Here is a 14,225-nt window from a genome sequence, read left to right as displayed (position 1 = left end):
TAGGATAATAAGTTATCCTCAGATGGAAACCGCTTGTATTTCCGTTTGGCCTTATCCCGTCTCGCCATAGTATTCCTTATATTTTGAGATAACCATGGAGCTGGGAGATGTTTGACCTTCACTTTTCTAATCGGAGCGTGCTTATTGTATAGTTCAAGTAAAATTGAATTGAAGTTTGCGATCATTTTATACACTAAACTGAGTTATTCATACCGTCAATAAGATATCGGTCTACCGAATAGGTGGTTAGGAGTCATGTGTATGCCAGCGACAAGGATGCAATATAAGAAAATATTAATATTATGAAAATATCTAATGCCTGAGAGGTTACGCAATCGAATTGTGTAGTATCGAACGGTGGCTGATTGGCCATCATTTCTAGACTAATCGGTGTCAAGGTGGTACAGTTTACAACTATTTTATTTAGGTACACAACAAATCGAAGTAGTAATTACGGATATCAATTTATAATTATATTGCACTATCATGCAGACAAACCCACAGGAAACGGAACGTATTAAGTAAAGACTGATAATAACTACAATATGTAAATAAACATCTAAAATCAAGTGTTTATAATTGATAACCTACTTCCTACTTGATACATATACATAAAGTCAGTTTAAGTCAGTATCACTTTTATTCATATGTATCCTAATAACCTTGTAGCTTTTTAGTACTCTCTGCGTAGTGCTTAAAATACCCCAACTTCCTCAAAGTTCAATCAAAATAATCAAATCGATTTGACTGACATGGTGACAAACATGCAGGGCAGAGATGTCAAGTCAATTTGTCAACCTTTAATATTATCTTGTCATCTTGTCAATCATTATTTTGACAATCGCTGAATATAATTACAAAAATATAGCCTCTTTAAAAAGATTTCTGCATTGAAATAAGTATACAATACAAATCAATTGTATATTAGAGATTCATTACCGGATGTACGTATATTGAGTAATAATGCTATGATCATCAGCTTTGTCTATGATTACTAGCATTAATGAAATACTTCGAAGAATTACAATAAGAAAAAATCTTAGGTGTATTTAATTATTTTATCATCGACATACTTAATTTTAGCTCGAATTACAAGGAAATTGGCACTCTGAGCTAATTTTACAGTATCCATATAATTTCATGACAACACATATTTGTAGGAATTAAAAACATAAGAATTTGTCTATAGATAAATTTCTAGTATAGCAACACACGAGTATCGGCTACTGATTCCGATTCAATTCGATTATTCCAGTAATTAAAATGTTATATAGTTGTTATAGTTTTTATTTGTATTTAACTGGTAAAACCTATAGTTCCAATAAAAACATTATTTTTATATTTACATATTATAAAACGAATCGAAAGCTAGTATTGAACAAATAAATCTTTGTATTATTTTTAAAGTTACACTATATTAAAGAAAGAAAATTATTGTCTTGATCAGAATTTGTTACTTAATTCGCTTGTCTGCTTAGGCTTAATTCTAGATACTTGTTACTCTAATAAAGGAATTCTATCTTTTGATTAGTTAGGTACTTTCATTGTTGTAGTTGTCAACTCGAGTAAGTAAATTTAGACAGTAACTCTAATATAATATTGAATAAATTAAATTATTATTTGTATGAATCACAGTAATTATATTTTTTAATATATAAGTAAAGACAATTCCGGTTTTGTAGATATGTTAATATTTTAAATCGAGTCAAGCCAATATTCGATTAAAAGAACATCGGTGTTGCTAGCATATAATATTGAGAAAAATTACATCACCATTTCATGGCACGCGTTTGACGGCATTTGTTAAATTTTTCGACTTTTCGTGACAGCACGTCATTTTCGACATTTGATTGATAATTTTCCAAAGATCCATCAAATTAGTTTGTTTGAAAGTTAGTTTTAGCGCTAAGTGTTATGTTGTGATATTTTTGGTTTCGTTTAAGTATGTGATATAGCGTGGCCCTAAATTTAGAGAGGGTCCATCATGACTGCACAAAAGTGCGTCGTGGAGGGCTGCAATTTGGAATACGATGTGGTTTGCAGCTTCTCCTTTTACAAGTAAGCTGTTTACATTCTACTTTTCTCCTACAAATAGCTCCTGCAACCTCTTTTTCCCTGGGGCGTATTACGCGTGACCTCGAAACGCAAGATTTCACCCAAAATGGTCGAATACAGTATTTATGGTTTGAATGGGCGTCCTTCCTATTAGATAGTGATTTCCCGCTTTTTTTTGTACTTGCCACTATGGCTTGTGTTTATTAAGATAAAATCAATAATAATTCTAAGAGAAATAGAGAATAATATATATATTTTTTATTAAAGTAATAAATAAATATTATTTTATAATTGGTTGGTGGTTGAAAACTGCCATTTATGTATTCGTATAGAATAATTTCTATTATACAGTGCAGAGTACTATAGTGTTATTGGTTATTCTTAATCTTTGATAAATTAAATGATACTTAGCAAATTTTGAATTATTAGTTCCTCTATAAGACCTTGTTAAACATAATAGAGAACTAATTATTAAAACAAATAACTCGAATGTTAATAAGATTGCATTGTTTGAGTACAACATACATTTTTATACAAGTGTATTCCAATTTTTGTTAAACATTATTACAATTTACATTAAACATTACATGAATAGTGTTTAATTTGGGGTTACTAGTCTTGATGGAAGACTGTGCTTTGTGTAAATTGTCTATATTTACATTCAGTTTAATGATGTCACTACAATAATACACAATAATAATAATATTATAATACATGATATTAAAAATATAACTGAATAATCCATAATAATCAAAGTACTGTAATATAGTGTTATTAATCCATTTATTATATGGAACTTTAAGATGTTAATGAAAGATTTCTATTTCTATTTGCTTGCTTACTTGCTTATTTATATTAAAAATATATCTGAGATAACTGGATGGATTAATTCAGTAAAAATAATAAGATCTAAAAGCATTTTGTTTTATGGATAATGGATTGTTGCTCTCAACTGTGGTCATGGTATACAGTGGGGCATCAGTGAAGTATGACAAGATGAGCATCAAGTCAGCTTAATTAGATATTCATGGCAAATATACCACAAATTAATATAAACACATTATTGTGGGAGGCCTTTGTTCAGCAGTTGATATTTTCTGGGCTGAAATGATATTACTGACTATGAGATGTTTAACCTAATTACCACCAATTATCTCCTCTCAGTGGCCTAGCGGTTTAGCATACAGCCTTCCTTCCTTGGTTGCTGATTTGATTCCTCGCATGGTACAAACATTTGTATTCATGAGTGTGATGATTTGTATTGGTCTGGTTATTTTCTATGTATATTATGTATGTATTTACAAAAGTATCTATGTATTTGTATCAGTTATCTAGTTCCCACACAAGCTTTAGCTACATGATACAATACATATATATATATTGTAAATACATAAATATTATACATAGAAAACATCCAGACCAATAACAAGCAATCATATAAATGTTTGTACTGTGTGAGGAATGGAATCCGCGGCCATCGGAAGTAAGACGGTATGCTAAACAGCTAGACCACTAAGGCTGTCATATGAATTTATATTTATCTATTAAAGTATTAATAAATAAATAAAGTAAATATTTTCCATTTTCAGCACAAACACATCATACGACAGTGATGGCAAGCGACAGGAATGGATCGAGGGAGCCATGCAGGAGGAGAGTGAGTGCCTCTGGCGACATGTCAGCCTACATCTGTGTGGGTGAGAATATTGACTTGGAAGCCAGCAACAGGTTCTGGTGACCAATTTCCTCTTGGTTAAAAACTACTAAGATATATTTTTTTAAATCTCAGAATAATTCACACAGCACCATCTGGACTCAAGCTATCGAAAACTTGTGTTATGGGTACTAGATATCTGATACTAATATACAGAAATTTTTTTTTTTCCATAAATATATACATAGCAAACACCCAGACCAATAAAAACAATTATACTAATGAATACAAATGTTTACTAATATTACCTCGTGAGGAATCGAACCCGCGACCGTCGAGAAATAAGTAAATTATATTATTACTATAAGAATTTCTCAACATATACCTGATAGCATGGATTACATTATATGTAATGGTTATTTTTATATTATGTTTTAATATAGATACCACTTTGAGTTGGACACCCAGGGACTGTGGATCGACTCTCCAATGTTGCCTGAACTGCTCATGCCTCAAGAGAAAGAGGCACCGGTCCAGACGGAAGCTGATAAGAAAGGTTTGTAATTAATTAATTATAATTCAATAATTAATATCTTGTAGTGTAATGGTTATCACCTCACCACTGTACCGTTATATATGATGTGATGAGGTGTCGCTACATAATATTGTTTATTATAGTATGTAGGTAGTGAGTATACAGGTGTAATAATTGTACTATTCATTGTACATTAGTAAGTTTATTACATAGTGTGCTACATGGGTTATTAGTAACTAGCGACCTGTCCTGGCTACACACAGATGTATTACAAAATTTTGAATTTCTCAACTTGTTCTATACTATAACACGCATGTATTATACATATAAACCTTCATCTTTAAACACTATCTATTACTGAAAACTACATTAAAGTCTGTTGCGTAGTTTAAAATATATAAGCGAATAGACAACGGCTGTTACTTAGTTTTATACTATGTAATGCGTACATTCGACGCGGAGTCGTAACGTGGACTGACTGTACACTGAACTTAAATCTATGTTATCTGGAGGGGTACTAATGGAAGGGTTGCAAGTGTTGACAGAAATATTACAAGTGTAGGCACATCGTCATATATTTATCGAGATAGTTTAAAATTATTATGTATTTAACCAATTTTCAACTTTCATCTTCATATAGGTATGAGTTATTATTTTTTAAGTGTTTTTTGGCTCTGGTGTAAAGTTAGGTTTTCAAATTACTTATTTACTCTTTCTTCCGTCATTATGGTATTCGTTATAGCACTAGAAATATATAACAAAAAACATTAACAGAGTAAGAAAGTACGAAAGCCGGTCTTATCGCTTAAGCAATCTGTTCCAAACAAACTTTGGTTAAAGTAATAAAAAGAAAAGGTGGTAAAGGTAGATTGGGCATGATTGAAATAAAAAAAATAAGTATAGTTATTTATGGTCATTCATTCCCATTGCCATGCTTAGAAAGACAGTGGAATATGTAGCTATGGTTTTCCTGAAATCACTCAGCATTTTTTTTTTGGCTTGTCATTCTTGTATATTATTGTAAGAATGGGATAGCAAAGCGGCTATTACACTATGTGACTTAGCCCCAAGGGGATCCTGGTTCGTTAAACCTAACATTTATAAATAACGTACTAAAAAAATTGTGTTGAACCAACTCAGTTTCATTTTACCAAGACGGTTAAAAATGTGGCAGTGTAATTACAGGGTATAGAGTCATAACCTCTTAGTTCTCTGGAATGGCAACGCATATAAGGTACCACAGTCGTAATGTCCTTAGTGCTATACATCTATACACATATGCAGTATGTCACTTTCTACAACTTCATAGATTACAAGACTACACTGTGTAAGCAGTACAGATATATATGCACTTCACTTCTATCACTTTCTAACGTGTCACATATTCTTTTGGGGTTTACAATTTCCATCATAGGTTATAGTTCCCACTTAAAAATTTGACTGTCAGCTTTTTTGCCATTCAAATAAAAAAACTAGGCTAGGGCTGTCGCTTTGCACTGACCACCGCTCTGGTTGCAGGCGGCGGCCAGGCGGCGACTCGTGACACCTACCAGGCTCTATTTGAGAGGTTCCTAATGAATACTCCTAAAGGTACTGTTACCATCACAGATCTGGTTACCAATCATAGGACACGTCTGTGGTACTGTCCGTGTGACACTGTCAAACAAGAAGTTTTGAAACAAAATCATACAAGGAATGAATAAAAAAATCATCCAACAAAGACACTGATGAAACTGAGCCAATCTGGTCGCAGACTAAAACGCAAAATGCCTCAGGATCTTATCAAATAAGATGACCCCATGAACTCCATTCCGCCTCAAAATTAAAGGAATTTTGAAGTTTGGTTACGCAATAAATTCTAAACGCAAAACAATATTTTTGTGTTTTGTTCCCATAAAAAATATTGTTTTTACTATCCTCTATGCAAGTTCTTCATATTTTATCACCGTTTAAACCTTCCCTAGACTTCCACGAATACTTCAAGACTAAAATTAGCCAATTCGGTTCAGCCGTTCTCATTTTTTATATCAAATAAATAGAGACCTTATCAAACGTGTATAAGTAGAGTAAGATGTATGTGACCGAGCATGCAGTGACGAGAATCTAACAAACATAATGTTCAATTGCGACAGATAGAAGTACAGGCAGTTCTCGACTTACGTCGAACAATGTTTGACACTATTCCTCAAACATACAATTGTTTCTATTTCCGGCATAGGTAAAATCACTTGTCACGAGGTCAATGTCCGTGCTTGTTTAGTTAGTTCTTTCGGTTACTAACCCTGTTGGATACTAACCCTTGAGTTTTAAGCCCAATTTACACTCAGCCCGAGTGGGCAGGGAAGTGAGAAGCGCGAGAGTTTAAACACGATACTTTCCGTGCCACTCGCGCTGCCCGGCGCTCTCTCGGTTGTCGGTTTTGCGCGAGTCAAAGGTCTGGCAGCGCGAGTGGCAGCGTGTGTTTACATTCAGCCCTCTCGCTCAGTTGCCGCCCGGCAATATTTCCGGCAGCACGAGTGGCAGGAGAAGCGGCTGAATGTAAACGTAGCATTACATGTGAACATACAAAAAAAATATGTTTCGACTTGCGTCGTTCCGATTTACGTTGCGTATTTCGTGAACCTAACATGTTGTAAGTACGAGGACTACCTATACTCGAAAAATAAAAAAATAAAATGGTTTTTATTTTATTTTTTTTAATTAGTGTGTCGTGTGTGCCATCCCCTTTTCTGTATACATTAGTCCTCTCTTCTAGGTTATCTGTATGAAATTGCTTATAGCTATATAAGACCGCCTTTTGTTATTAATTCTCCACTTGCTGTTTATCTTAGTGTATTTCTTCAATGTGCACAATAGTTTATTATATTATAAATAACGCCAAACATTTTCTTGTCAACAGCTGTAGATGTCATTCGCATGGAACACAATTACTGCGTGGAGTCTGTCAAGAAGGAGCCGCCGCAAAATGTCTCGCGGTTGAATGTACGACAACTGGTCGACACGCTCGGATACCTGTGAGTATCTACCAAGTATCATATACACTAGTAACTCACCCAGACCTGTTATATTAATAGTAATTATATACACTTAACTATATTCAGAGAAATACATTATTATTGTATTTATTAGAGCAGATATAGCGTCTGTGTACAAGTCAGCATCTTGGATAGGATAACCACTGCCACCCTATACTTATTATCTTATAAAAAGCAGATGAAGTCGCGGGTAATAATAAGTATCTTACAAATAAACTAGCTCACCCCGCAAACATTGCTTTTCTATATAAATTGAAATCGCTATTAAAGAAATAGGGGTTAGTTTTAATATCACATTATAAAACGTGAAAAAAAAACATTTTAGTAAGAGCTTTTAAACTATAACCACTAGCCACCCGCTAGTGGTTATAGTTTAAAAATTAGTTATAAACCTATTCTCAGACCTATTGAATTTACATATAAAATTTCATCAAAATTGGTCAAATTTCGCAGGAGAAAACTGTGACACGAGAATTTTATATATTAGATCCTAAAAAAAGCAATATCGCGTCTAATAGTTCGTATTTTATATATTTTTGTTGATAGTTCACTGAAGAATTTGCAACGCAAGCAGCTGTGGGTGGTCAGAGTGGAAACCGACAAAGCGGAGGCATCCATCACGCAGTCAGAGCAGGTCATCACCAAGATGCAAGACCCGAAACAGATCATCGAGGTGAGGACATCATCTTACTGATAATGTCAATGTGTACGTTTGATTATTATTTAAACATTTTTGACCGCCACGATGGTCTGCCGGCTTAGCACACCGCTTTGCGGGTTTGATGCACATTACAAACATTTGTTTTTACGAGTATGATTGTTTGTATCGGTCTGGGTGTTTTCTATGTATATTATGTATGTATTTACGAAAAAATGTATAAAGTATTTATATCAGTAATCGAGTAGCCACAGCACACTACGCCATGTAGTCCCAAACTAAGAAGAGGTTCTGCTTAGTTTGGGACTACATGGCGCTGTGTGAATTGTCTAGGTACTCGATAGATATATATTTTTGTCAACTGAATTGATTTTAATAAAATTGCTTAAAAAGACACATCTAAAGTGAATCTTTAGACGTGTCTATTTCACAAACAGTTTTGATTACGGGTTGATATCCCCGTCTTCGCAAACGGTATATGCTGGCGGGGCACCAGTTGGGGATGATAGGGATAGTATGTAGTCAGGCCATTTAGTCTACCGTGGTTTTACCAGCAATTAACCAATAGGTAGTTTTCTTTCGAAGCACTTCGACTTCACGCAAGTTCTATTGTCTTCCATTGGTGCCCCGCCAGCGTATACCGTTAGCACAGACGGGTGCAACATTCCATTATCACCCTTAGACAAATTAACTCACTCTCAATGTAAGTCTGATGTGTTTAAAAGTCACAAAAAGTATTCTACTGAATAATTCTGACAAAAAATTATTCAATAGTATCATTGTGACTTAAAAAATACCTCTGACTGACTGGAATGGTAACGCATGAGACGCGTTATGTAACAACTTGATGTCCTTGTAAATATAATCATTAAAGTTATTGTAATATTGACGAATTTACTTTCTTGTTATATCCACACTTTATTTATTATACTCATATAATAAATAAAAACACAATTACTACTATATCAAAAATGTATATGACAGAAACACTATCAATTTCAGAAATATTTCATTATGATTTGAATATAGCCTATGCCTCCCGATATAAATGCAGAAGTGTCTGTTTGTATTATACCATTTCACGAATAAACCCCTGAATGAATAGAAATGAAATTTCATGTACATAGACTTTCTTTTATATAAAAAAAGTAATTGGTAATTCCTTGTAAATATTTATGATTCGGGTATGGAACACGTGACCTTCAGATATTAAAGCATTATACTAAACCCCTAGACCGCAAAAGGTCATCATGTTATTCTCTACCGAAACTACATCGGTCTCTTCTATAACCAGTTACCAAATTTCAGATAATACCTCAGACTTCATCAGCAGAACCCCAAACCAGTCAGAACGAGGTGCTACAAATCATGGAAGACACAACCATACCCGATACATTCATATATGAAATCGCCGAGGAACAGGAAATAAGTATGGAAGAGGTAAAAGAGATACCTATCACTGATAACAGGGAATGGATGGTCAATATTATACCTGAAGAGAGCAGACCAAAGTATGCATACATAAAACACTGCAATACAGGCAAGAAAAAACGTCACTTCACAGCAGAAATGAACGAGATCACGCTACAAGGGGATTATGATAATTACTACATTCTCCCCGATGTCGACCCATCAGTTGGGGTAGAAATCACTACCAGTTATGAACCGGAGAACTATATCGTCCAAGAGTACGAACATTTGGTACTAGAAGATCGGCAGCCGAAGAAGAGAAGTAAAGAGCCGACCGAGTCCGCAAAGAAGAAGAAAAAGAAGTACACGGTTGTGCACGAGGAGGACCAGATACGGATAAAGAGTGAGGACGATTGGGCCGTGGAGGATAGGACGTCCTTCGAGCCGGATGGAGAGGAGTACGACGATAAAAAAGCGGCTCGAGTGCGGCGAAAAAATAAAAAATATCTCGGTTACGATTTTGTTACTTAACTCTCATTTGTTTTCATAGATGGCGCAACAGACAAACATTTCAATCGATCTTGGATTGCAGCTGAATTAATATTTTATGAGGTCTGTAAAATTATTTTGTTCATACAGTATAGAGTATATCAAAAGAAATGTCAGGTAGAATACTCATGACGCTGAGGTACTTTCGCTACGACACTAGTCGCAAAAAATAAATCATAATATTGCAGTTCCTGCTAGCGACAAGGTATTCATCCTCATACCCAGGGGCGGATCTACCTATTTGTTTTTTCGGCTGCAGCCCAGGGCTCCGGATACAAAGGGCCCCCAGCCCCCATTGAAACGATATTTAGTATATAAAAAAATATCTAGAATATTAAAAAACCTATCATAAGATCAATCAATCCATGCAAGTGCGCGTCTATTGAAAGGAACGGGGAATCTCTGGTCGCTTGTTTTTGGTGGGTGTATTTTTTTTAGTTGAGTAACATAATTAGGTAGGCCCCTAAGTAGATATAGCCCAGGGCCTCACAAATTCACGATCCGCCCCTGCTCTGCCTTAGAACCTAAGTGGTCACGGACAGACATTTCAGAGGAGTTTCCTTCCGCCCACAATTAGATTGTGGAATGAACTACCAGCTAAGGTTTTCTCTAGATATTACAGTATGAGATTCTTCTAGAAAATATTAAGATCGTAACATGTGACACCCCTGGTGTTTCAGGCTTCCATAGGCTACGGTAACCGTTTACCATAAGATGGGCCGTATGTTGTCATCACTGTGATATAAAAAAAAAAATAAATTGATGACGTGATCGCGCAATTTGTATATAGGTTTTAAAATTCCAATTTTCAACTTTGCTTCTTTGACGGCCTCGGTGGTCTAACAGTTTAGCAATACCGCTTTATAGTTGTCGCTAGTTCGATTCCTCGCACGGTACAAAATTTATATTTCTGAATACGATACAAATGGTATCGGTCTGAGGGTTTTTTTGTGTATATATTATATGTAAATTATAAAAAAAATGTATTTAAATATTTCTATATGTTATATAGTACCCATAACACAAGCTCTGCTATCTTTGGACTAGATGGCGCTGTGTGAATTGTCCCGGGTCATTATTATTTGTGAAACTTTGTTAGTTTCATTATCTTTGAGTTTATTGTACGTTTTGTAACTAGCCCTGTACATTTAATATTATAGAATTTCAAATATTGCGAAAATATTATTTAAAATCCTATAATAGAGATAGATATTAATATTTCTTGAAGCCAACATTAATTACTCCAGTATTTAATGTAATTTTGTATAAAATATGAGGTACTTTTATGGTCATTTATATATTTGAAAATATTCTAGCTAATGCATTTCCAGGGTCGATATGACGATTAATTACTTAACGATGTTATTAACATTTCACAATTGTATTGTAATCTACAGTGCTACAATTATTTATTTACGAACAGTTGCAAATTTCTCAATTGCAGCTGTTTAATGATCTTTACACAATAAGAAACGAATTCTTAACATTCCATAAATTCACGGTGCGGATGCCTGGTCCATCGTGTGGCAGAGAAACTACGAGCAGTTCCCGGGGCTTGTGACCCGGGTGTAGGTTTAATTCTCATCTCCCGACGTACATCAACATTCACCTTGACCGCTCCAGATTTGTGTGAGCACGGAGTGTTTCTCTCCCTGCTCACACAAATCTGGTAGGAGCCTGCTAGTGCAGCTTTAGATACACGTTCTAATATAGAATCCACTGCAGTTCTAGACAGGCCAAGATCTTTTAGAAGATTGTAGACAGATTTCGCTGGTATATCTCTCGCTACCGCTTCGACCGCATATAAATTAACCACATAGATATTTTTCGTTAATTCGTTTAATAGTTCTTTAATAGAAATATAGATATTGTTTATTAAAATAAACTAATTAATTTAAAAAAAATAATGACTATTCAAAAGTGCTTGTATTGACAAGAACTTCTCAATAGTCATATGTTTTTATTCTAACACTCGTTCGGAACGCCGACTCATCACATGAAGAATGAGCAAGATACTCGTTTCTTGTTGCTCTTTTGAATAAATGTTAATTTAAATAAATAATTACACAATAACAAGTAAGAGGGATGTAATATAAAATTGTAGTTATTCGCTACAAATGAGATTTTTTTATAATATCGTTAGAAAATTAAGTCCCTTTAAAATTGAAATGTATGCCTGTTGCGTCATTTAATAATATCTCATTGATTGAGACTGTAAATTTTACAACAACCACAATGTATGGTTCATTTTTTATTATAATAACATATAATCTATGCTGTACAGATAAAAAATACTTATCAAATATAATTATGGAAATATAGCTTCTTTTAAACATTTGCCACGTATCAGTAGACGTATTTTTTGTTGTATTTCTTTAAATAAACAACATATGACTTATTGTTGATGTAAAAAAATATTTGTACTAATTTAGTACTGACCTTGTTTTGTATATTAGTCCATATTGTACACGGTAATGGATTTGTCACTTGTATGCTTGCAAATAATTTGTTACTTGTAAACACTTGTAATAATTCTCACGCTATGCTTCGGAAGATGAATAAATTGCATTAACTGAAATATATAATAAGGAAAATTCAATTTTAAAAACAGTAACTTTAGAGTCCGTTTTCTATTAGCGTTTATTTTTAGTTAATGCATTTTATTAATATGTGTGATGATGGAAATGATACTTGTAAACATAACTGATATATATATATACATATATTATATTAACACTTTAGCTGCTGAGTGTTATCGTAGATAAGCCGTCTATGCTAAGGGGTCATTGATAAATTACGTCACATGTTAAGGAGGCAAGGTGGTGGACAATATGTGACATTGTGTGGCAAAGGAGTAGAAATGGTCATTGAATCATCATCAATTTCATGACGTCACATTTAAAATTCTGATTTATCTAAGGTGGTCATATAAATGTGACCAACTGTGAAAAGACTGGGGTGTCAAAAAATAACAGAAGTAAGGAATTTGTGAATGGCCCCTAACTCGTACCTTTACTGGCGTAAGCGGTGAACACTGTTAACTTTTAGTTTGTAAGTACTAGCCATCGACAGGCGAGTCCAGGTGCCTACATATGTATACAGTATACAGGGTGGAGGCCATATATCCTGTATATATATGTGGACAGATTGGACTCACCACGTGAATTCTCAGCGGTTAAAATGTATGAGGGTTACTTGTAAATCTTGGCAATATTAGAAAATTATAGGCCTTTCAAAAAGTGTTGTCATTATTAGGAAAGGGTTTGAATAAAATTTATAAACGCTTTTACAGAAATCACTTATATCCTTAGATAAATGGTTTTATACATATTTGTACTTTGTCATCAATGAAAAATCATATTTTAACGATTTTATTTTCATTAATATTGCTATTCAAAATCGTAATAATATGTGAATGTGGAAGTTGGTGTGTTTGTTACTCAATCTGGTATAAATTGGTTGAATCGTATCGAATGAAATTTAACTAGCTGATAACGTAGCTGTTTATAGGTCAAAGTATGTTTAAAATCGGACAAGTATTTTTGAGTTTATTATACAAACAAAAATTAAATCATTTGTCTCGGTAATTAATTTAAATTACGATATCTTGCAATATAAGAACGCTTCTGAATCGTGATTTGCACATTTATAAACAATTGTTTATCATAAGGGGCCATCTATAAATTACGTCACACATTATCGATAGAGTGTGACATTGTCACATGGGGGTGGGATGGTAATAATAACATATATATTTCTAAATCTCTTATCTTAAAAAATATTTCAGACTTTATCTATATTAGCATAAAGTTTAAATTGATCTTTTGACTAGTTTACACTCTGTCTACAAGCAATATAGAAAAAACACTAGGAGGGAGTATCACAAATAACCAGCTATGAAGTTACAAACTTTGTGTGAATATTATATCTAAGACCTTTCTACGAGTGATTTCTGGTGAGATCACATTACAATTTTAATATTAAAACACTAAATTATGACTTTAATTTGACAATCTGTTACAAGATCATACTTTTATTTTAGTACATACACATAAAAAAAAATTAACATAAAAAAGTATTTTATCACCTGGATTAAAAATCAGTAAAATTGTTGTGACGTAGTTTATATATGCCCCGTAACTAGTCAGTAAGTGAGTCCAATGTAATAATGTATGCGAGAGTATTGTATAAACGAATGGACGAACTGACAGAAATGTAGTTGTAAGTTAGAAATTTTGCTTAAAATTTGTAATATAAAAATTTGTCATGCTTCATTTATCCTAATGTTTGTGATGCCACAGTTGTAGTTTAATTTCCTATTATGTTACG

At 33.7% G+C, this 14,225-nt stretch overlaps 1 protein-coding gene across 1 annotated transcript; it reads left to right on the top strand.

The window, feature by feature from the left end:
* The first annotated feature begins 1,813 nt into the window (after nucleotides 1–1,813).
* On the top strand, nucleotides 1,814–11,594 carry LOC131845307 (uncharacterized). The gene is made up of 7 exons (XM_059194352.1): nucleotides 1,814–2,058; nucleotides 3,645–3,752; nucleotides 4,153–4,265; nucleotides 5,763–5,834; nucleotides 7,144–7,258; nucleotides 7,826–7,952; nucleotides 9,246–11,594. The coding sequence occupies exons 1-7, from the start codon at nucleotides 1,985–1,987 to the stop codon at nucleotides 9,876–9,878; spliced, it is 1,242 nt and encodes a 413-aa protein (XP_059050335.1). The 5' UTR covers nucleotides 1,814–1,984; the 3' UTR covers nucleotides 9,879–11,594.
* Nucleotides 11,595–14,225: the final 2,631 nt, after the last annotated feature.

Source organism: Achroia grisella, unplaced genomic scaffold, assembly GCF_030625045.1.
Source record: "Achroia grisella isolate CSIRO2021 unplaced genomic scaffold, CSIRO_AGI_Agris_v1 utg461, whole genome shotgun sequence".
In the NCBI taxonomy this organism is placed as follows: domain Eukaryota; kingdom Metazoa; phylum Arthropoda; class Insecta; order Lepidoptera; family Pyralidae; genus Achroia; species Achroia grisella.
Note: the sequence above shows the minus strand (reverse complement) of the source record. Positions and strands in the feature narration are given on the sequence as shown.